General features: G+C 43.3%; 3 protein-coding genes across 8 annotated transcripts in view; 1 reads left to right on the top strand and 2 right to left on the bottom strand.

Moving 5' to 3' along the window:
• Nucleotides 1-21,865, top strand: part of LOC136445431 (uncharacterized) — a 28,894-nt gene extending 7,029 nt beyond the window's left edge. For 3 of the 5 annotated variants that reach the window (XM_066443442.1, XM_066443443.1, XM_066443444.1), the window contains 9 exons: nucleotides 15,047-15,182; nucleotides 15,616-15,711; nucleotides 16,609-16,739; nucleotides 17,342-17,433; nucleotides 18,011-18,167; nucleotides 18,577-18,669; nucleotides 19,382-19,543; nucleotides 19,964-20,059; nucleotides 20,747-21,865. In XM_066443442.1, coding sequence (XP_066299539.1) covers nucleotides 15,047-15,182; nucleotides 15,616-15,711; nucleotides 16,609-16,739; nucleotides 17,342-17,433; nucleotides 18,011-18,167; nucleotides 18,577-18,669; nucleotides 19,382-19,543; nucleotides 19,964-20,059; nucleotides 20,747-21,010 — 1,227 coding nt within the window. In that variant the 3' untranslated portion in view covers nucleotides 21,011-21,865. The other 2 variants (XM_066443446.1, XM_066443445.1) reach the window with 2 other exon arrangements.
• LOC136445433 (hydroxysteroid dehydrogenase-like protein 2) lies at nucleotides 78-5,542 on the bottom strand. The gene is made up of 7 exons (XM_066443450.1): nucleotides 5,455-5,542; nucleotides 4,740-4,903; nucleotides 3,300-3,513; nucleotides 2,783-2,889; nucleotides 2,355-2,456; nucleotides 1,821-2,012; nucleotides 78-627 (listed from the first exon to the last, which is right to left on the bottom strand). Exons 1-7 carry the CDS (start codon nucleotides 5,517-5,519, stop codon nucleotides 512-514), a joined length of 960 nt encoding a protein of 319 aa, XP_066299547.1. The 5' UTR covers nucleotides 5,520-5,542; the 3' UTR covers nucleotides 78-511.
• On the bottom strand, nucleotides 5,769-13,786 carry LOC136445432 (hydroxysteroid dehydrogenase-like protein 2). 2 transcript variants are annotated; one of them, XM_066443447.1, is made up of 9 exons: nucleotides 13,671-13,786; nucleotides 12,402-12,565; nucleotides 12,038-12,096; nucleotides 11,273-11,427; nucleotides 10,620-10,723; nucleotides 10,034-10,135; nucleotides 8,652-8,849; nucleotides 8,038-8,238; nucleotides 5,769-6,943 (listed from the first exon to the last, which is right to left on the bottom strand). In XM_066443447.1, the coding sequence occupies exons 1-9, from the start codon at nucleotides 13,682-13,684 to the stop codon at nucleotides 6,702-6,704; spliced, it is 1,239 nt and encodes a 412-aa protein (XP_066299544.1). In that variant the 5' UTR covers nucleotides 13,685-13,786; the 3' UTR covers nucleotides 5,769-6,701. The 2 variants fall into 2 exon arrangements, with proteins under 2 accessions (XP_066299544.1, XP_066299546.1); XM_066443449.1 differs by lacking the exon at nucleotides 10,034-10,135 and adding an exon at nucleotides 9,630-9,731.
• Nucleotides 21,866-24,796: the final 2,931 nt, after the last annotated feature.

Raw genomic sequence — 24,796 nt, 5'->3', positions numbered from 1 at the left:
ATGGCATAGGTCAGGAGTGAGTGAATGAATGAATGAATGTATGAATGAGTTAGGACGATGTTTGTGTGAATATCAGATTGATGAATGGCAACACAGGTTGTGATTTATCTGACAAAATGGCAAAGAACAGAAACACACAAGAAATGACAAAAGTACATGATAGTCATACATTATTGATGTTGCACTTTTTTGTCACAACGATTTCTCAGAAGTGGTAGGATCAACCAGGGTTAGTAGCCCTTTCTACTAGCCTCTGGCTAGTTGGGAAGGCCTGGCTGTATGCCTTTTTATACCGCCTAATAAATCAAATCTTTAGGGATCACATTGCCAACTTAAGTGAGCAGTCAACTTCTAAACGGTCGTATCTTTTATAAGTGGCACAGCTAGTGGTTACAATCTCATGTTGTAACCATTAGCTGTCACATGTTGAACATGTTAATAAGTTTTGAAACCTGTTACTTCAATGTGACAAGTTTGCAATTGGTAGCTTATAAGTCACTTGCAGCAACAGCTACAACTTGCTGGTCTTGCTTGTTCCTGCAGTTCCTCTGCTGGTCACTGAAGGGCGCTCTTTGTTTAATTCTTCCATCGTTTCATCCATGAAGAGGTCTGGATAGAGGTCACGCCCTGTATTCAGTAGAAGGAGAAAATATCATAAGTGTAAGAGAAAACCAGCTTGATTGAAAAATACATGTATCCTTATCACATTGTCTGTAAGCACAGGGCATAGATGCTTACTTTATTTAAGATGTGTATTCATGTACCATTTTGCAACTACTAATTAAAAACAAATATACATGGGGGGACCACCTGTACATAAGGACCACCTGGTCATTGAGACCACATTCTGGTGGCCTTAGATAATTTTCCCATTGACACAAGCATTAAGAATCCTGTCTATGGTGACCAGTGACCACATGTCCACGTAGACCGGATTTTAACGGGCCACTGGCGGCCTAAGTGGTCTTCTTGGGCAGCTTGGATTGAGATTGAAGGCTCTGCCTTAGATGTGCCAAATATAAATGTACAGTACCTTAGCGCCTGGTTACTGTCATCAAACAAGTGCAAACTGAGGGCATTCTAAGGATAGTCCTGCACACATTGTACAGAATTCAGATGTCTACGTGTTACGCAGAAAGGCTGTGACATTCTTAGATTCTGTCAGTGGTGGGTTCTGTCACAGCCCGGTTGAAAATTCTACGTCATAATCGTATGACAGTCTTTGGTGAATGTTTCTGCAATGTTACTGTAACAGTATAGGCCCTCCTTTTATTATTGTACACCCCCGCCCGGGTGGTATCTCCCAATGCCCCAGCATTGTGCCCTGTCCTGTAGTCTGTTTGACTGTGACTGATCACCAGTTGTCTGCTTGGTATTTACATGTCTGCAGGGCACTACATCTCTGTAAACAGCTACTCTGCAATTCTGGGGGTAATTGAAAGAAAAAAAAGTTCGTATTTTTCCCTGGTCTGTTTTACCACTGAAGAGGAACAATTCTTGTCCGTCAAACTCAAAATTCTGCTGTTTGGGGCTGTTTATTTTTCCTATGGAGTTTTTCTAATAGTGAGTACTTAGAAAATCAGCCAAAAGAATGAAGTACAATGTACCAATAGGCACCCAGTATAGACATCACTAAGGAAACCAAAATACAATATATTATAAGAGCGCAGCATGGCAATCACTATGGCAACTTAGAAGGACCCACTGCCCTGAAAAGTTTGCCACCAGCTTTCTAGAGTAGAGGGCTGATAAAACAAAGGACCACTTGAGGTTTGGTATCATCAGGCTAGGGGCAAGTCTTAAAGACATAAGGAGCACACCTGGCACACAGGAGTACTGCTCGAAGTCTCGGACCCCGGCGTCTCGCAGAACATCCTCATCGATGGCGAGGTTTCCCGTGTACGATCTGCCGTCCCGTGTTAGCATGGCGTACGCAGCGTCCGCCATGATATCAGTGGAACGACTCCCGCCCCTGCCTCGGCCCGTGGCATCTATCGCAGCAGTGCCGATGGCTAGGAAATCAACATAAGGCATTGTTAATTCTAAAGCTGGATAAAGTGAACCTGTGATACATGTACTTCAGATGGCACATGCAATATGGAATGGGTTTTGTGTACCATCCAACTTTCCCACATGGTGTGAAGACTACTAGCCATTTGCAGTCCACCCTTGTCAGGGACCCCAACAATCAAATACTGGATACTACTATATATCTAAAAGGACGTTCCTAACCGGAGCTAGGTCGAGAAATAGATCTGATGTAGACTTTCTTTGCAAAGGGTACACCATTGGAAACTACTAGGGATTTGAACTGGAATTGTTAATCACTAGACCAAAGATATGTCCACACTTACTAGTTCTGGGCCAGAGGGCGTTGACCCCTATCCCATCATCCCTAAACTCCTCAGCCATCCCTAACACGCACATGGACATGCCATATTTGGCCATGGTATAGGCTGAAAAAGGAGACAAGAAATTTCATTTAGGTTTAGCTTAGTACTGTAGAGTAGGCTTTTCAAGTTTTTCTTCCCTTTAACTCTATGGTTGCACTCAGCCACTAGATTGGTATTGCTTGAACTATTTGCATGATATGGACTTAGCTAAAGCCATAATACATCATTGTATCACAATCAATTTTTCTTAGGTTCAAAGAGAGCCCATTCTAAAATAAGATATAAAAGACATCATAATAAAAAGTTACTGTAGTAAAATAGTGATATGTCGTTACAGGAAGTAAACAACCAAACCACAACAAATAAACGAAACAAACAAACATCCATACCAACGTGTCCTTTGAACCAAACGGCCGTCATGTTGAGTGGAGGACTGATGTTTAAGATGTGGGGATTCCTCTGACTTTTCTTCAAGTACGGAAGACACTTCTGAGACCTGGACATGGGTGGCAAAAGTGAGAATGAATAAATTTTCAACTTAATTCGCATAAGTTGGAAAAAGACACATCTACAGTCTGGGCCACCTTTGTTTGTGTTAAAGTGGATGACATCTTGTTCTAATTTTTACCCCTCTTTTTTGTGCGCTTGCATTTGCTTTGGGTCTGCAGAGGATGTTATCCATAAAATCTACTTACTGTGGCCTTATGCTGAAAAGATAGACAAAAGCGACACTTCTTAAACTCACTCCATGAAGGTCCCCCTTGCGTTAATGTTGTTCATGAGGTCGTAAGTTTTCATCGGCATAGAGAGCATTCCGTGGAATGCCCCTACTGTACTTGATGATCCTAACAGGTTCCACATATTTTGTTGATATAGCTATACATCCAAAAAACTACATCAACTCACACCATGTAGGTCCCCCTTGTGTTGATATTGTTCATGAGGTCGTATCTCTTCATGGGCGTGTCCAGAGTTCCCGTCAGACTGATGGCGCTGGCGTTGTTCACCAGGACGTCGATCCCCCCAAACTTCTGAACCGCCTGCTCCACCGCCGACTGAACCTGGTCCTCAAACCGGATGTCTACAATACACGGCAGACATTTTCCTCCTACTGCCTCAACTGGGGGGAAACAACACATTACATCAAACATTAACCCTTAACCTCTAACCCCTAACCCTGCTCCACCGCCGCCTGCACCTGGTCCTCAAACCGGATGTCCACGATACACGGCAGACATTTTCCTCCCGCTGCCTCAACTGGGGGGAAACAACACATTACATCACACAGTAGCCTCTAACCCTTAACCTCTAACCCCTAACCCTGCTCCACTGCTGACTGCACCTGGTCCTTAAACCGGATGTCTACAATACACGGCAGACATTTCCCACCAGCCGCTTCAACTGGGGAGAGACAACACATTACATCAAACATTAACCTCTAACCCTTAAACTCTAACCCCTAACCCTGCTCCACCGCCGACTGGACCTGGTCTTCAAACTGGATGTCAACAATGCACGGTAGACATTTTCCTCCTGCTGCCTCAACTAAAAGAAACATCGATATCTTTAGGAAGTTGCCTCAGAGGAAAGAAATAGAATCTCTACAGATCCTTAAACTTATGATTCAGCTAGGCTACCAGGCAGTTTGAGAGTTGCCTTAAACTTTTAGATTAGAAACAATCGTAGGGTATCAATCTAGTATAAAGGAACACTAAAGAACAGCCCCAAAAAAGCCCTAATGTTGAAAAATCTGTAAAATCAGCAATTAGTATTTTTTTCATTCCATGTTGTTGTATCAAGGAAAGCAATTGACTAAGTAGGTTGTTCTATACTTATTTTCTCAAGCATGGCCAAAAAGAGTTCAGGTCTGGTGGGACTCTCTCTCTCTCTCTCTCTCTCTCTCTCTCTCTCTCTCTCTCTCTCTCTCTCTCTCTCTCTCTCTCTCTCTCTCTCTCTCTGCAATTTTACGTCTTATATTTCCCATCATATGGGGGTTGAACGTGCCTGCACATGGATGGGGGAGCTTGCACTTGATGAGGAGCCCCAGAACTCCTCATCAAGTGCAAGTCTTTTTTGTAGCAAGAGTTTTTACGGCTGGATGCCCTTCCTAACGCCAACCCAAACCCTACTGCTGGGCTTAGGACATGGGAAATATGTGTTAAATGCCTTTCCCAAGGGCACAACGTCTGGGGTCATGTCCGGACATGTCTGGGTACTCCACTGGGGATTGAACCTGGGTCTCATTGGTTCATAGCCGGAGTTCTGCCACTATGCCACACAGACGCCACCTGCCACAAGTTTTATAAACTTTATAGTGGAAACACAGATGAGGAAATTGTGACTCACTTTCTTCAGCTGCTGTGTAGATGGTGCCGGGGAGTTTGGGGTGGGGTTCCGCCGTCTTGGCCGCGATGACGACGTTGGCTCCGTCTCGAGCACACTTCAGGGCGATGGCTTTCCCGATCCCCCTGCTCGCCCCCGTGATGAAGATGGTACGGCCCGCTAGCTCTCTGAAATACATTATATATAAAAGTTGTCAATTGATAATTGTAGGTCTTAAACAATCCAATTCTGACTGCCTACAACATTAGAGCAGTTCATGTGTCCTATATCTATCATGACATTACAGTGGAAGAGCTATTTTATGCTCTTGCTGCCTTTTGAAAAAAGAAACGCTTTGGTTGCCTAAACAACATTGGGGAAAGAGGACACATGGGCTATGTAAATACATTTGTGGTTAACCTGACACAAAGAACCTTAGTACACATTTTAGGTGCCTCCAAATACAGTGATTTGTTCTACAAAATATAGGGTATCAGACTCCTGTAATTTGCAGGTGCTCCTGGCTTAGACATCTGTTTTCATACTATGCTGGTGTTACTGTACTATCAGCCATTGTACTGAATACTAGTATATGCTTTTGACTAATTGTGTAACATGCATATGGCTTAGGCTTTACCGCCAACACTCCCTGCATCCCCTAACAAAGTAAAAGACATCTTACTCTCTTTCTTAGAACACTCATGCATCTTTCTTGAGAAACTTAAGAAAGTCATCTTACCCAGTATTCTCCATAGTTGTGATGTGATCACCTAGCCTGTAATTCCCAATTGCTCTTAAGGTCATTGACCCCGCGGTACAGGGTGAAAGGTCATAGGTAACGTTAAGGAACAAACCATTCAACGGAAAGGAGGGATGTTAGTGAGGAAAGTCTGATTGAACTATTAACATTAGAAAGTAAAAGCCTTGTAAAGGTCTAAACATTCAAAACATGATGTTTCTGACTGCAAAATCTAGTTATTGGTAAATCTTGACCGCAAGGATTTCATTGAAGTCACAAATATCAAAACAACAGCAAGAACAAAACTGTAAAACTTCTGAGGCTTTGATGTTTATTTTTCACAGCTACACAACAAAATCAGAGTTATGAAAAATAACAATAGGTAAGAAGTGTACAGTTTGCAGAGATACTCAAAGACCATTCTTAGTTTGCATTGGTTGCAGCATATGACAGAATATACATGTATAACAACACTTCTTTGAACAAGCACACTTTGAGTAATAAAGCGGCCATGAATATAATACAATATCTCCCCACATGTATGTTAATGTCTATGTAAGAAAACCAGCACATATCTAAATCTGTCAACTGTATTTCTGCTCCAAGTCTATGCCTGAATACAAAATGTAGGCACTACTGTATAGACTTTATGATGATGATAATAGACTTTATTGTATTTGCTGTAACATACTACAACGTCCGCTGAAGCTTGTTCCACATTTTACAATGACTGCATTTGGCCCACAAGTTTCTCAGTTCAACATATCACTCAGTCTACAAGTTGATACAGTGTAGCATTATGTGGTTGTTTGATAATTTTTTCCGTAACGACTTCATAATGCCCACAAGTTCCTCAATTCAAAATGACACTAAGTCTATGAATGAATACAGTGTAGCAATATGTGGCCAGTTGGTGTTATTAGGTGGATACATTGTAGCACTCTCAACAACCTGAATACAGTGTAGCAATACATGTGGCCAGTCGGTGTTATTGTGGATACAATGTAGCACTACAACCTTCTATACAGCCTGTTCAACATTCCCCCTTTACAACTTGGACTTCATTTGCCCCACAAGTTCCTCAATTCAAAATGACACAAGTCTAAGAATACAGTGTAGCAAAATGTGGCCAGTCGGTGTTATCAGGTGGATACATTGTAGCACTACAACCCGGATACAGTGTAACAACATGTGGCCAGTTGATGTTACTGGGTGGACACACTACACAGCCTGTTAAACCTTCCCCCCTACAACTTAGACTTCATCACCCCCATGAGTTTCTCCAGTTTGATGGCCATGGCCAGGTCGCCCTTGATCCTGAGTTTACCCGACATGAAGGCTTGAGTCGGCTGCATTTCTCCCGCGAACATCTTAACGAAGTCTTCCGAGGTCATGGTCATGGTCACGTCAGGTTTCCCCGCGGGCTCGCCCGCCCCCCCGCCGCCGGGGGCGTCCTTCAGGTTCAGGTGCCAGGTGCCCTCCTCAGCACCTGCGGGAACAGTTGTTGTTTTCTTTGGTGTTTTTTTTACTTTATTATTATTACACATTTCTTCAAAATGTACATAGGCAGAGAGAACACAGCTGTGTTCCCTCTGAATTGAGTACCATTTGTTACAGATGTCATTAAAATCATCACCAATGTACAAAGACAAGTACAAAGCTGTTAAAAAATTCATTACTTCAAGTCAAGTCAAACGGAAGACTGAATGTTCAGGACCCAGAAGGTAAGTTGTTGTACAGTCTGATGGCGCAATGCAGGAAGGATTGCTGCAGTCTCTTAGTTCTGGCATAGGGAACAGTGATGTTGTGTGGGTTTGTTTATTGAGATTGTTGAAGATGGCTAAAGTTGTCTTCCAATTCTATTGGTCTTGCAATTGGTAAATTCACTACTGATTTGTTTTCAGTCATTGAACACCAGGCCTACCCCTACACTGAAGTGTGGTTATCACACAAGACAAAATCATGCTTGAGGTGTGGTCCTCATCTAACAGTGGATGCCCCTCCAAACAAGTGAAACTACTAGCCTTTGTTTTGGCCCTCTGGTCGAGAGCTCTACAATTGTAGCTCAGATACAGACCCATAGCTTTGTTCCAAGATCCTTAGACTTACTGACTACTTAATCATAGCATAAACCGACCCAGTGCAGAGAGCATATTTACATGCACTGCACTGGACCTCAGGCCAAATGGCCCCTCCTGATGACTGCAGTTACTCATAACATTTTGGTTGAGACCTCTTGCCGGGATTCAGACCCATAACCTTGTTGTCACCAATTCAGGCTACGCTTAGGCCACACCAATTTGATTTCTTGGTTAACGGAATTTTTGAAAAGATGCTAAATTGGAAAATCAACATGAAAACAGAATCTCAGAGGAAAGTTTGTACTTTGGTGCACACAGTTTCAGGGAGTGAACAGGGTCAGGTGCGAGTTTTCACCCCAGCTTTCTGTTTTAAAGATGTCGTCGTGCTACAATTTAAAAAAAAAATTGTTAACCAAGAAATTAAATTGGTGTGGCCTTGTATACCACATATATACCAGTGTAAACTTCACCAGTCTGACAGAAGTGGCCAATCCAAACTCACCTGTGAGGTTGAACTGGAAGACTCCCTTCACCGAGCTGAGGATGTCCTCAGACACGAGAGAGTTGATGACCTCAAATGTCTGGGCCGGCCCTCCTGCCGCGGCCTGAGACGCGCCGCCAGCTGAGGCCTGGGGAATCTTAAGATTCTTGTTCAACTCCTCAGCAGAGATGTCTAGGAAGAAGTCTGGCATCAGGGGATGGCCTGGAGATGGAAAACAGATGAAATAAATTACAAACCAAAGTTGTTTAGGAGACACACAGGCTTAATCTTATGGACCTCCTGTATATGTCAAATCTAATGCACTCAGTCATGCCAAAGGATGGGCAGCAGGCCAAAATAACTCAGTAAAGAAGAAAGTCCTCCCAAGGCCTGTATCCCCATTTAGAAGTAGGAAATAAATTGTGTGTTCCATAACACATGCACATATTAAGAAAAGAGCTCAACTCCGTTAATTTGAGTCAAGTAGACAAGTCCTTCCTGGAACGCAGGGTGGTCAAGGTCCTGTATACCCTCAACACTAAAGTTTTCCTGGCCTATAAATCTCCCTAAAATAAAAATGATTAATCCACAAAAACTTAGTTGATTGGGTTTAGAGCAAAGACAAAAAGCCGTACCTGGAACGCAGGCGTACTGGTCGAGGTCCTGGATCCCCTCCTCCTTCAGAACGTCCTCGTCGATAGCGAAGTTCCCGGTGTACGACCCGCTGTCCCGCGTGACCATCACGTACGCGGCGTCCGCCATGATGTCCGGCTTGCGGCACTGCTTCTGCGCGTCCTTCCCAGCCAGCATGTCCATCGCAGCTGTGGAGATGGCTGGGAGAAGCACAAAGGCAATGAACACATGTCTTTAATTTCAAAAGCTTAAGCCCCCGTCACAAATAAGAAATTTAGCTCGGCAGACGTGTTGGCGAGCTTCAAATGTGCATTTTCGGCCGAAGTACGGCCGACGTCCTGTCGATAACGCGGGCTTCGGGCGATTTTTAGAAATAACAGTTGATCCAAATATTGGCCTTTTACCAGGTTAGTCGATACTGACTTTGTCCATGTCCAAGAGATGGTGAGATGGTACCACCTCATGGGGAATTTTTAGTTTTTAGTGTTCGACGGACGTCGCCCGAGATTTTGAAATTCGGCGAGCTTCGGGCGATCTACAAAGTCGGCCGACGCTTGCATGAAATGTGACGCTGGCTTAAGGAATAGCCTGTTGACAAAATAAATCACTTCCCTAGACAATCAAAAATATATCTTTTTTTTATTTAGTTTACATTTTGCAAGAAACAGAAAGGCAATGAACATAAAAGTCATGTTTTTAGACGAAGTATTAACCTCCAGGGGGGGGGGGGGTATTTTCCAATAAATCATGTATTAATGAATATATGATCAGCCGACTATTTGCAGAATTCCACTTGTGGTGAATTACGCCATAGGGTAACAAGAAAGTTTAATGAGATCTTGAAGATTTATCACAATACTTGCATCTTCCAAAATTTGCATTAGTCCATTTCATTGCTATCCATGATTGGCATTTTCTGTAGAAAACCAAAATCTTGAAATTTTGTTTGGGTTGTAACCATGGACATATTTAAAACCTACCAGTTAGAGGCCAGAGTGCATTCACGGCTATGCCTTCAGCCTTAAACTCCTCAGCCATACCCAGCACACACATGGACATGCCATATTTGGCCATGGTATAGGCTGTAACAACGTGAAGAAAACACACCTTAAGCAAACAGCAAACACACAACATACAGGAGAGGTTGAAGCTAGAGGTGACAAATTGTATTTGTGGCTACTTTGGTGTATCTTTAGCATGACTAAATTTCATTAAATTTTGGGATTTTCAGATATTTTGGGATTTTTAACTGTAAAATGCAACTAATAAAATTTAGTCCTACTTTAAAAAAAAATACATTCTCTTTAAATTTTTCAAATGTAAAGCTTGCCTGATCACCTCTGAACTTTAACCTCTCCCTGACACTTGACCCCCAGCCACCTACCGGTCAGAGGCCAAATGGCATTGACCCCTATCCTGTCAGGCTTGAACTCCTCTGCCATGCCCAGTACGCACATGGACATGCCATATTTGGCCATGGTGTAGGCTGTGTATGGGTATAACGGATCATGTCATCAGAATTATTGTAGAGCAGATTGCATCATCACCTAGGGAATTATTTTGATCATGTAATTACAAACACTGCTTGGAATAGTTTGGTGAGACAATTACTTCCTTGTAGCATTAACAGCTGCCACCTAGGGACAAAAAGAGCTTCATCTTGTAAACATGAAATACCAGTAGAAACAATATAACCAGGGCCCAAAACTATCATTCCCAGCATCCTATTAATAAACTGAAGCCTTCAAGTGAAGGTTTTTGGGCAGGAATTTACATCTACATACAAACTTCAATAAATAGAATATTACCTATAATTTGTATAAACATGTGCCTATAAAAGTTTTGGTTCTAGAGTGCTAAAACTAAGGCATGCTGGTCAGGGTTGCTTCTGCTGTTTGCAAAACTTGGAGGCAAAGCAAATGAAAGACGATGCTCTATCATCTTGTAAGACGTCTTGTGAGCCTCCTTACCGACATGTCCCTTGAACCAGTGCGGCTGCATGTTGAGGGGAGGGCTGATGTTTAAGATGTGCGGGTTCTTTCCAACCTTCAGGTACGGAAGGCACTTCTGTGAACTGTAGGGAAAGGAGAAAACGTAAAGATCTAATCTTCCTCAAGCTGTGACAAGAGAGACAGATACAGAATACACTGTTTTCATGAATGGTGGAACATCTAATTACTGTTAATCACTTTAATATACCGGCAGGAAAATATAGCGGTTGGGGGAGAATGGAGTAGGTCATGGCACTTAATTTCAACAGTGGGAACAAACATTACTGTCTCGAATATTAGTGATCAAATATTTGCGATGATGAAATTCTAGCTGTTGACTAGTGACCGTTAAATCAGCTAAAATTAAGTTACAGTTAACAAATCAAGAATTACAGTATACAACTTTTTATAAGGACTGTGCCCTTTCAGTACTAGTAGCCTACCCACTAGAACCACATATACATGTACACACATGCAGCAAAGCCATTGTCAATCTGTCTTGATCTCTGAAGCTTTACACAAGTTAGAGAGTAACATCTAAACCTTCCTTCATAGATTACGCTCAGGATTTTGTTTGTTCTTAACGCAACATGTAGATCTTCCAAGGCAAGGGAAGTCTGTCTTAGACTTACACGAGATACGTCCCCCTCGCGTTGATGCCGTTCATGAGGTCGTATCTCTTCATGGGAGTCTCAAGGGTTCCTGTCAGGCTGATGGCGCTGGCGTTGTTCACCAAGACGTCGATCCCCCCAAACTTCTGAACCGCCTGCTCCACCGCTGACTGCACCTGTATGCGTGTGCGGCATGGTTTTATGCTTGGACCACACTACTGGGGTGCGCTTCTGTTACTAGCCACATCTGGTTCAAATCACTTGGACCAGAAGGCCCGGGTTCAAGCCCCGGGTAGGACACCTCTGGACAAGAGGCGCATTGAGTCATACCAAAGACTTTATAAGAATGGTACATACTTCTGAAACAGTATGGAAGTTAAACACACTCCACTGCCAGTGGACTAGCCCCCTGCTGCAGTGATTGCACCACAGTGTGGCCCAGGGCTATGAAATAGGGATGGGCACCGCCCTATACATCTTATGGTGTTAACTTAACACAAATCTACTTCCTTGGATCTCTGACATTTCATGATAAAAATTCAGCTAGAAGGTAACATGAAAGCAGAGGGCTAGAAGGAAAACTTGAATCTAACTGCATTCACTCCATAAAACTGAGTGTACTAAGGTACAGTCTTTACCCTCAGACTCTGTTTTCAATATTTAATCATGATCCTAGAATCAACTGTCCACATTGGTGTTTCCTTAAAAAACAAAATCCATGAAAGCTAGAATAAAGCAAGATATGCCTTGTTCACACATTGATACATTGATTTGAGCTTTACATACCTGGTCCTCATACCGGATGTCCACAATACATGGTAGACATTTTCCTCCCGCTGCTTCAACTGAGTGATAAAAGTCCAACAAAGGTGAATTTACAAATGCTATCAAAGGCAAATCCTTCAACAACCTCAAAATACTACCTTTGTGGAATATCTAAAAACTTATAGGTCAGAGAATGAATGAAGGTCCCATGTTTTCATCTGTTGTTATAGATATCACCTACTAGTGTGACCCAATTTCATAAAAAGAGACATTTAATTGTACTTTTTTGTGCAATTGAAAGCAAAATCTCTTAGCCCCAACGATGCCCTAGAAACAGGAATTCAAACCCTCATTTTTTCCTTTTAAGTGTTTTAAAAAGACGTACTTTCTTCAGCTGCTGTGTAGATGGTGCCGGGGAGTTTGGGGTGGGGTTCTGCCGTCTTGGCCGCGATGACAACGTTGGCTCCATCTCGAGCGCACTTCAGGGCGATGGCCTTCCCGATCCCCCTGCTCGCCCCTGAGATGAAAATGGTACGACCTGCGAGCTTCCTGTAGAAAAAATATCACATAAAGATCAGCGATTCTGAAGTATAACTGTCTTTAAATGTCCATACTGTGATACAAAATCTTACACATCAAACAAACAAGCATTGTCTCCCTATTTGAATATATATATATATGGCTTCTGTTGGTCAATATTGACCATGGTAAAACCCTTAATTCACATCAGCCCTACAGCTTCAGCTATGGCTAAACAATCCTGTCTTTGCCACATAGATCACATCTGTAACTGTAAGCTGTTCTGTTGCAAAGTTCTACTAGTATATTTCAGAACTCGGCTCTATTACAAAGTTTTGTATGTTGTTTTTCAAATATATCTTAAAGTTACATTACTTACTTCACAGTAGTAACGTTACTTACTTTAAGTTAAAGCAAACTTTGAAACTGGAAATTAGCATTACTGAACCACCCCTGAGTAACATCACTCATTAATGAATCACCCCTGAGTTACATCAGGGCACTGTGGAATGTGACAAAACCTGTTCTACCAACACATCAGATAAAGGGGCTAAAGGTTCCCACATATTACCGAGTAGTGATATGAGGTCACAGCTCAAACGTCCTATTTCATATTTCTCTCTTGTTTAACCCTATATAAACGAGACCAAGAGAAGGAGAGCCTAGTTCTAGAGACCTCAACTGATGGAGATTCAATTACCCAGACAGGAATACCACTGTTTTATAGACAAAAAGCAAAACGGAGTATTTGAAAGCTCTTAAATTCAATGCGTTAACCTATAACCCGTCTGTAAGTAAAATTATTGAATGTAGCCAAACCCACACAACGTTTCAAGCTTAGTAAACTGGCGGATATAAAATACTATAAAAAATGAGGCAGTAGAAATAAATACTCAACCCAGAGTTAAGCCTTTAAAACAACACATGGCGTAACTTATACAAACCAACTCCCACCACGCCTATCTGGTAGATCTGTTGTCAGTAGAGCAATGCCCTTCGCCCCCCTCCCCCATACAAAAATCAGTGCTCTACTCCATTTTTCTACCACTCTGGAACTCCAAAAGTCGTCCACAAGTTGCCAACACACTTAGGAGGAAGGGAAATTACTTTGTCCTGGCTATAGACGCATATTTACCCGGTATTCAGCATTTTGTCTTGCCGGTGTGAGTTGTGGAGAACCTGTCACACGATACGACACGCAGGTAGCAGAGGTCAAAGAGCACATCGGACCGTACCATTATCAAGAAGGGAGGGAACAACTTGCCAAATTAGGCAGTAGTAAATATCAAGGGATTTCACGCCTCCAGTAAAATGATGCAAAATTGTTTTTTTTAACAAAATTGGTTGGTTGTTTAATCGGTTGCTTGGTCAGCTTACTTTGTTGGTCGTTTGGTTAACGTTAGCTGTAGCGTTACATGTTTGGTTTAATAAGTTGATTAGCGATCATTAGCCAGTGAACACACAAGACGTTAATGTTAATTATAAAGTATAACGTAACGTTAACCCCGCTCCAAACCTGACATGCAAACATTATCTATGTTATCATGAATACTTCAAGAGCATAACGCTTCATTACAGTGTTGCTTGCCCTTTTAATAATAATATCAGGTGTATTTGCAGCCAGTGCCACAGGCAGGTACCCAATGTGTAGGGTAATGAGGCTGTTTAACGTGTTCGAGGCACCTCCTCGAGCACGGGACCCCCGTTTTACGTCCCTCCCGGAAGACGATTTCGTGGAAAGCTTCGTGAGGCTACAGCAATCCGGACGTCCTTGGTTGGTCTCCCATCCAAGCACTGTCCGGACCGCGCGTTGCTTAACTTCCGAGATCGAGGGATCGGGTGTATCCAACGCGCCACGCGGCCGTAGCATTAAGAAGACCATCTTACCCTGTATTCTCCATGGTTCCCTTCCAAGAACCTGTAGTCTTGTTCACCTGCCCGGTAGGTCATTCACCTCTGCCTATGAAAGTCCAAGTTGTGGAACAAACCATTAAAGGGGAAGGAGGTGCAACACCTATCATGTATGTCGATGTTGTTGACCTTACCCTATAGGTCATTACCCCCACCCGATAGCGAGCAATGAATAAAGACATCGATGGATGGATGGATGGATGGATGGATAAAAAATGAATAATTGAATGACGGAAGGAAGGAATGAAGGAATAACGAAGAAAGGAATGATCAATTAATGAATGGATGAATGAATGAATGAATGCATGGATCGATAAATGAATGGATTAATGTATGGATGGAGGAAGGAAGGAAGGAAGGAAGGAAGGAAGGAAGGAAGGAAGGAAGGAAGGAAGGAAGGAAGGAAGGAAGGAAGGAAGGAAGGAAGGAAGGAAGGAAGGAAGGAAGGAAGGAAGGAAGGAAGGAAGGAAGGACGAATGAATGGTTGGATTAATGGATGAAGGAAGGAAGGAACGAACAGGCTCATGAACGAATAAATGAATGAATGAATGAATGAATGAATGAATGAACAATTGATCCTGACCCCTTGTGTTGTTCCAGCTGTTCAAGCTGTACGAGACGGAGCTGTGCATCGTCGTGACGAACTTGAACGCTAAGATGGAGGAGTACTGCCACGTCAAGACCACTCCGGACATGCCGATCCGGATCGCCATCCGGATGTCTATGTCCATTCCGGGTAAGAACGTCTTATCTAAAAACCTAAGGTCACCCTATAGCTAGGTAATCTCAATAGTACTAATACATGAAAATCTTGGGCAATCGTGGATACAGGTTATTAAGATCCGCACTGGTTAGTAATTACTCTTTCGTGTATGGCTAGAAAGGTTCTAAAACCCCTTTTTGATGAACTTCGCTCTGACATGCTTGACATGTACATTTGGAGGCACTGGTGTCATCTCAGTCACTGAGGATGAACTGAACTGATCGGAAAAGACATTTCACACCTTTAACCACTTGGACAACTAATCATAGATTTCATGGCACTTGGTCGGCCAGTGAATGGAGAGAAAGATATTAAGCCCCTCAAACATTTATATTTTACAATATTGATTTTTGAACACTTTATATTTCGTTGTGCCATCTGTATTTACCCATGTTCGTGTTCGCAGGTTTCTTCCAGCCGGTGAAGTACAACAAGAACGGGCGGGAGTGTCTGTTCGTGGACGGGGGGATCTGCTGCAACTACCCCATCCACTCATTCGACGGTAAGTTCCTTGACTATTAAAAAAATTCTAAGATAGTAAAATTCACTTTGCCGCAAGTAGATTAAAGATATACGGACGTCTTCTCTATTAGCTTTGGATTAAAATGTAAAGGCACGGTCATATTCGTCGTAGACTGTCGTACGATTTGATGCCGTAGAATTTTCGAGTAGTTTGTGAGAACCAAATGTCTACAAGGACAGCCTTTTTCGTAACAGGCTGAATTTTGCATGACACAGTTGTATGAACGACTATCCCAAGAATTCACTCAGTTCGCGATCGTGCGACGGATGTGTCCGGCCTCTTGCTTGATTCTGATAAAGATGAATTCTTTTCTAGTGCCAATTTGCCATGGAAATTGTGTTACTTCTTCTCGACTATGGTATTGAGATACGCAAGAAAACAGTTACTCAAACAACTGGATAGATTTTGGAAACGGCCAGACGTTGTGGTACCCAATGTTCGGCTGCAGTTTCGGCACTTTGTGACCAACATAAAGTCGTGGGGTCGTGTGGCGCAACGGCAGAACGTTCGACTCAGAACCAAGAGGTCCCGATCAAGTTCGAATACTGTCATGTCACCGATCTTGTGCCCTTGGGAAAGTACTTAACACGACTTTCCTCACTCCACCCAGGTGTACATGGGTACCTGACTTCGGTTGGGGAAAGTCGTAGTGAGGTCACCTGGTGGCGCCGAATGGCAGCCGCCCAGACCCTTGCGACAGTTCCACAAAATGCAAGTGTGGATAAGATATTATATATGTTGTGTATTGTATGAAACCTGTAATACCCTGCATCAATTCAGCGCTAGAAAGGTTGCCGTTGCGGGTAATTTCTGACCAATAAAAACCTTTATAAAAATAAAAGGATTTGATAAGAACTTTACCGCTGCGTGTTGCAGGATGGTGGCTGGACATGGACAGTAAGAACTCCTTCTTCAACCGGATGGGGGAGGTGGGCGAGCTGCTGGACGTGAACGAGATGTCGGACCGGTTCGACTCCTACAACAACACCACTCTCGGCGTCATGGTGGTGCGTACTGATTCGTTACTATCTTAATTAGTTAGCTAATTAGTTCGTTAGTTAATGAGTTTGACTGGTTTTACAAATGACCCGTTAGGCTGCCAGTTTCCTCCCCTTGGGGGAAAAACGAAACAAGATACGGAGTCGGGTTGGCTTGCACATATTTTAGAACTAAGAACGGTTGTCATCTTTTGTGAGACTTCCCATTTGAATCGTTAATATCTTAATTAGTTAGCTAATTAGTTAGTTCATGAGTTTGACTGGCGTTTCTTGGGCCTATTGAAAACATATATCAAAATATGAAATATGAAAGGTAAAGCATCGTTTGGTGGGTTGATTTGTTAATTAGGTAGCTACTTAGCTGATGAGGTAAAGAATGCTAGACGGCTGCAGATACCAGATAATGGCCCTACGGAAAGTACTGCGGACGACTTGGACAAGATCTGAAATACTTGGCGTCTCATACATAATACCACAATGTATTCACAATTATAGAGGGGTGAAGCACGAATGGACGTTTAAACGGTTATGCGGATCAATGGATTACAACTTGCACAGTCATTATCTATTGAAATTATTGATGAATTTATCTTTTTTCTTTCTGTTTTCAGTACTCCAATGACGACCCCGAGGACATGAGAACCACGCTGAAGGCGCGCGAGGGGAAGAACAAGACGGTCAGACCGGACACCGTACTGGCCGGGTGAGTTCAGTGTGCTTAATAAAACGTGTGATGATTTAGTCTCAAACGTTCGGAAAACACAATTTGAGAAGACAGTCTTCTACAGTCTTATTGAATACGTTACGTGACTTACTAGCAAAGTAACAAGCTGTCGCAAATTGAGAGGTCGCCTCGAGACAGTACTGAATCTACCACAAAGTTATAGAGTGCCGTAAACGTGAGGGAACTGACGACAAAGGGGCACATATGTCCTGGAATAAGCACTTTGTATCATCTTACGTCCCATCTAGATTGTCCAACGGATGCCACCCATAAAAGTAAGATTAGGGGCTGAACAGAATACAAAGCAATACTGTAACCGGACTTTCAGCACCAAGGACAAGTCCGAGTGGAAACACTGAGCGCTCAGGTTTAATCATTCGGCATGGCAAACAATGCTTGCGTCATGGTCATGTGTGTGCACCGTTTCATAGCTTTTCTGCTGCCCTTTACCCTCTCATTGTCGTATTATGACGTATTTTGGCATTGTTGTGGTGCCAAACGTGACACGTTAAGAGCTGATTTACCAGCATTAACGGGTACTGAACCACTATTTCAGCACCAAGGACAAGGCTGAGCGGGACAGGCTGGGCGCGCAGGAGTTCCGCAAGAGAACCAAAGAGCTGATCGGGGACTTTCTGAACGCCGTCCGGACGAGCGACGAGGACGGCAGTGGCACCATCAACCGGAAGGAGCTGGAGGACGCCTTCTTAAAGGTTCGTTTGTTTGTTTGTTTTGATCCTATTAACTGTTTCCGCTACTGCAATCGGAAATTTTGGACACACCAGCACGTACAGAAATGGAAATGGTTGACTGACAGAAAGGGAAAAAATGGGTAAGATTGGAATGAGGAAAGAGTTAAAGTGATGGGAAAATAATGGAAGGAAGGAGGGAGGGAAGGACATCTATAAGCATAAAAGAAACAAAGGTAAGAACGGATGGAAAATATGGTTAGTGATTATACGTCCCTGAAAGTATAGAATTATACATCCCTGTATTGCGTACTTGCCACCTCATACAGAATTTTGTTCGCTATTACCTTCAGGATAAAGATATAATTTTGATAAATTTTGATACTTAAGTATGTAAAGAAACGTGTTAACCCTGTACCCCGTCCGTCCCCAGGAGTCTGAGAACATTAACGACGGCGAGTCGCTCCCGACAGGCGTGAACGTGGCGCAGCTGTTCGATGCACTCGACGTCAACAAAGACGGAGAGGTAAGAGGATCGATATATCATGGTCATAATCAAGAGAGACACCTGTGGAAGTGATGAAATATAAATGTCTCGTATAAAGTTACGTGAGAAACGTTTTAAACATCATCTTTCATATTTCCCAAACTGCATTACTTGTCTTGTCTTGAAGGCCAGAGCCTACATACCACCAAAGAGTAGAAAATTCAATTTATGCCTGTTTCTTTTGCTACAGTTAGCTTAAAAGTCCATTTGTGTCGGTAGAAATCATTCTGAATTAAATTTTGAATTGTTTGAATTGTAATTTTCACCAATTTTGAATAGAAATTACAGTTTCTTTGCTTTGGATTATAGTATTGGATATATTGTGAGAAGAGGAATTGATTCTGACAGCATATCCTCCTCAAAGTAATGAATAAACCTTGAATCTTTTGACATTATACGATCTACCTTGTCCTGTACCCACAGATCACGTACCAGGAGGTTGTGCAGTTCTTTGAGAACCAGGGCTACTCCCTGATGACGTTACTTGTGGTAGAGTTACTGTGTTACAAAACTGATTGACAACATAGCCTCCTTTGTTAGACTTATGAATAAAGCTTGAATCTGTTAACACAAAACGACGTACTTTGCACATACAGATCACGTACCAGGAAGTTGTTCAGTTCTTTGAGAACCAGGGCTACTCCATGATGACGTTACTTGTGTTATAAAGCCGATTGTCCTGTACCCACAGATCACGTACCAGGAAGTTGTTCAGTTCTTTGAGAACCAGGGCTACTCCCTGATGACGAAGGACCTGAAGGACGAGCAGGGCACAGCCGTGAACTCGCTCAGTCAGTATCACGTGTCCTACCAGCAGCTGCTCAACCTGCTGGCAAAGAGGGTGCATCTGGAGGTACGATTACGTCACGGTTGAAAGCTCACTTGCTGTACCTTAGCTTACGTCACGGTTATCATACTTTTCTTACCTCCAATTAGAAGAAAGGAAATGTATTCTTTATATCTGATGATAGATCAAGATCTTCGCTGCCTGTCCTTCGTATCCTCCAATTCCAGTCAAATGATGGAGTCTCGAGAAGGCAGCTTGAGAAAATGTAAAATGTGTTGTGTGTAATGACAAAATGAAGAATGAATTTGATAGCTGAATCTTTCATCTAACTATACATTCTAGCACCAGTAATGTATTTCAAGTTTTGACGAAAGTGATTCTAATTAATAGATTGTACATAACAGTAACTGCAAGCCCTGTGATCATTTGCTTGAATGAACACCTTCGGCAAAACAAACAAACTGTACCCTCCCCCCCCCCCTTTAGCCGCGCGAGTTTGACCGGACTGTGGGCATCAACACGGACTACGTGCACGCCACGGACCTATTCCTCGAGCTGTCGGACAAGGAGTTCGCTCTGCAGGTCAGACTTTCTTCTTCGTTTGATTTTACTGAATAAAATCACACGCAGCCGTGGATGCCTAACCCAGCAAAAGGCTATTACTAGAGGCTGGTAGGTTGTGAGTACAGAATTGATAGCTTTGGTTCATCGCGAAAACGGGCGAAGAGGGGTGATGGGTCTTGATTAGAAGCAGTAATGTCTTCCTCCCCCAGTATGTAATAGCCCAAATATAACAGTTGCAAGCTCACTTGCTGTACCTTAGAAGAAGTATATCAGCTCAATTGGCAACATTTGCTGCATTTCAGTCGAACAACAGCTCTCGTTGTTTTCTCCAGTAGCAAGAAACGTTGATATCTTTTTTTCTTCATTTCAAGTATCCCTTGGTCATCAGGAATCAAAATGTTTGACTGACTTAGTCCGTCTGTCTGTTTCACCTATTGCAGCAAGAACAAGCAATGTCTGCCTCCACCAGTATATACATGTAATAGCCCAAATATAACAGTTGCAAGCTCACTTGCTGTACCTTAGGTATTCTAGCTAAATGGGCAACATCTGCTACATTTCAGTCAAATCAATGAAGGGCTTTGACCACGATTCTCGCCGTTTTTGTCTCGTAGCCAGGAACGATTCTTTAAAATTTCACTTGAAGTGTCACTAGATCATCAAATTTGACTGACTTTTTCCATCTCTCTATTCCGCCTATTGCAGCAAGGAGTGAAAGGCACCCGGGCGTTCCTGAAGAAGTACGTGCGGAAGTGGAAGCTGAAGCCGCGACCTGAGGAGATCGCCCCGCCGCCAGCTGACGTCACACCCGACATGGAGACCATCTACGTCATCCCTGCTGATGAGGAGGTTGCCATGGAAACGGAAAAGCCTGCCGAAACGGAACAGCCTGCCGAAAACCACGTCGACGAAGACAAAGATGCAAAACCCGAGGAGGGGAAACCGCCGGCGGAAGTTAGCGTAGCCTAGGCAACAGGATTTTGTTTCAAGAATATTGACTGACCGGAAAAGATATACTATTCTGTTGTAAAAGTGTGTGGGTTGAGACTACTAAAACAATGAAATGGAGAATCGGATGAATTGGAATTGATATGTGTATTAGAAAGAATTTGGGGTATGGGTTCATATTAGAAGCAGAAAACTAATTTGAAAAAAATAAAAACAAACTGAGATGTTTTCCTGATGATTTTTGACTTGCCTTTGAATTTTGGGGACGTAGCATTAAGGTTTAACTTAATTGTCGAAATTCGCTCTTGAGTAGAAACATGCATTCTATGTTAAAGCAAGGAAGTAGACGTCGATGTGTTTCTTAGACGCTTCTTTCTACATTCAATAATAGTCATCATATTTAAAGATTGCAGATGAAAAAATTCGTCAGTGATTGTATACCGTGTTGTACACGGGCAGTATATAAAGTTGTGGGGATGGCTGGGTGTTGTGGTGTATATATAAACCACGGTGCTGGGACGTTACGTGTATGTCACATGAATCATTGTGATTTGAATGTACTTGGTGGTCTCATACATGAGTTTGTAGATCAAACAAAAAGTTCATGATAATTGCTATTGTATTAAGGTATCACATATGGGTTTGCAGATCAAAAGGAAAGACAGATGTTTGACCTTGTTATGCAGTTAATTTTACACGATTACCTCAATAATGTTATATGTATTTAATTTCTATATGACAATTTAAACAGACCACATTTACATAACCTTCTACGTTGAAAGACGAAGTCATTAACATAAATAGGATGATATTACACACGTTAAAGTTACATCAGAATCATGGAAATGAATAAAGCTCTGTCACATTTAAGAAAAACTGGCATCGTAGTTTCAATTATTACAGCAAGCACACATTCATATTGTTTATCATATTCACCGTGTTTGACTCTTACGTGAAACAAGGCTTTTAGAACATGATGCACGGGCTGAACAGGGTGTTCATTCTTCTCTGTTGCAAAGACGCGCCAAAATGGCCTAAAAGAGAGCCGAAAAACATTCCAAGTTAAAGATCTGCTTCGAGATTATGTCAACCCAACCATAATGGCACGCAGCGTTAGTGACTTCAGCCAAAGATGGGGTTGTCTAGCGTCGGCAGCTGGCAGAAGGATGTTTGTTAACCGAAGATGGGGTTGTCTAGTGTAGGTAGCTGGCAGGTGTTAACCGAAGATGGGGTTGTCTAGTGTAGGTAGCTGGCAGGTGTTAACCGAAGATGGGGTTGTCTAGTGTAGGTAGCTGGCAGGTGTTAACCGAAGATGGGGTTGTCTAGCGTTGGTAGCTGGCAGGTGTTACCCGAAGATGGAGTTGTCTAGCGTCGGCAGCTGGTAGGTGCTAACCGAAGATGGGGTTGTCTAGCGTCGGTAGCTGACAGGTGCTAACCGAAGATGGGGTTGTCTAGCGTTGGCAGCTGGCAGGTGTTAGCCGAAGATGGGGTTGTCTAGCGTCGGCAGCTGACAGGTGCTAACCGAAGATGTGGTTGTCTAGTGTCGGCAGCTGGCAGGTGCTAACCGAAGATGGGGTTGTCTAGCGTCGGCAGCTGGCAGGTGTTAGCCGAAGATGGGGTTGTCTAGCGTCGGCAGCTGACAGGTGCTAACCGAAGATGGGGTTGTCTAGCGTCGGCAGCTGGTAGGTGCTAACCGAAGATGGGGTTGTCTAGCGTCGGCAGCTGGCAGGTGTTAGCCGAAGATGGGGTTGTCTAGCGTCGGCAGCTGACAGGTGCTAACCGAAGATGGGGTTGTCTAGTGTCGGCAGCTGGCAGGTGCTAACCGAAGATGGGGTTGTCTAGCGTCGGCAGCTGACAGGTGTTAACCGAAGACGGGGTTGTCTAGCGTCGGCAGCTGGCAGGTGTTAGCCGAAGATGGGGCTGTCTAGCGTCGGCAGCTGACAGGTGCTAACCGAAGATGGGGTTGTCTAGCGTCGGCAGCTGGCACGTGTCGCCCGTCCAGCCCACGTCACACAGGCACAGGTAGCGGGAGAGCAGATTCACGCAGGAGCCGCCATTGGCGCACGGGCCGCTGTCGCACTCGTCGATTTCTACAGGGAGAAATATTACTTCATTACATATATATAGCTGTTCTCTATTTCAATACACGGAAGAATAGCCACGACAGTTTGCGTATCTCTAAGCCTTCTTCGCTTTAGAATGACCAATCATTTAGAAAACGTGACCTCGCGAACAATCTGATGTGCTCTGAGGTAGATAGCTTCCTTCCTGCCTCTCAAAAAGTTATTCTATTTAGCACTTTGACTTTGTCATTAAGAAAAACATCGTAGCTTGGAGATCTCATGTTTACGTTTATATGTTACAAAACTCCTGATGAAGGAATGAATGATTCTTTCAAGTTAACTGGATGGCCCTGTTGGCCTTTGTCGCTTTTCCTAGAGATTCAGTGGCTCATAACCACGACTAAGGACTTCAAAAAGTACATTTTGCAGCTAATCATGGACTTTGAATTTTTGTCAAAAAGTGTCTTATTGCAAGATAGTAATTCATGCAAAATCCTATGACGTCACGATGACGCCATCAATGACGTCACGATGACGCCATCAATAGCTATCGTTTTTGTTGAAATTAGTCAGTGGTAAAATCCTCATCGAAGCATCCCACCTGTACAGAACCCGGCCGGTCCGTCCGTGTACCCGTCCTTACACTCGCACCGGAAACTGCCCTCCGCGTTCTCGCAGTCGGAGTTCGGGTCGGGGCAGGCGTTCGCGTTCGCCGCGCACTCGTCAATATCTGTGCAGAAAAATTCACTTTGAAGTTTATCAATCTATAAATCAATCGATCAATGGCTAACGAATTAAATTCCTTTTTTACGCTCTATGTTTTCATAGGGTTTAGAAGTTTAAGTGCCCATGACACCGACAACAGTATCATTCATGAACATTTACCCCAAATATACACTCGTATGGTCTTACTGAACATCTAACCTCCAGGTATATCTGGGGCAACAAGCAAAAATGCTGAAATCTATATCCACAAGCCGCATTTCGTCCCAAGACATACGACATTGTCAGTATCTCCTATACTGATATCACACAACAGTAGGGGAGTTGCCCTAGAATCTATACATTATAGACATTGATGTTTACGAAAGGGGATCTTACCGAAGCAGTTATTGACAGTCCCGTCGCCCTGGAAACCGTTGCTACACTGGCATGTGCGGCTGCCCGGAGTGTTGACGCAACGGCCTCGGTTTGGGTCGCAGCCCCCAGACTGCACCGCGCACTCGTCCACATCTGCGTAAAACGATAATGGTGACAACTTATGAGAAAGAAAATGACAATGCAACTCGTACTAAAGTTTGTCTGTGGTGGTAAAACACACACAGAATGACTTTACGAGACAAACTTTCTGCTGAAGTTTAGTCTTCTTCGTGGAGAATAACCCACCACTTCTGTCACGTGACCATACGGTGAAACTACAAAATCCATTTGTGTTAAACTCTTCGATTAAAGTCGCATATCGCACCTGTGCTGCAAAATGCATGCATCCAAGACTATTGCTGTGTTCACACACGCGTTTTTCAGTCGACTCAGTGGTTCCAAGTCAACTTAAAATCGACTCCGAGTCAACTCAACGACTTGGAGTCGACTCAGAAAACGCGTGTGTGAACCCAACCATTGGCTTAGATCTTGGAGAGACTTGAAGTGGCATCACACCTGTGCAGACGCCGCCACCTCCGTCCTGGTACCCTTCCCGGCAGTCGCAGCGGAAACTGCCCGCGGTGTTCACACAGGCGGCGTTGTC

Source organism: Branchiostoma lanceolatum, chromosome 11 (genome assembly GCF_035083965.1).
Source record: "Branchiostoma lanceolatum isolate klBraLanc5 chromosome 11, klBraLanc5.hap2, whole genome shotgun sequence".
NCBI classification, from domain to species: domain Eukaryota; kingdom Metazoa; phylum Chordata; class Leptocardii; order Amphioxiformes; family Branchiostomatidae; genus Branchiostoma; species Branchiostoma lanceolatum.
Note: the sequence above shows the minus strand (reverse complement) of the source record. Positions and strands in the feature narration are given on the sequence as shown.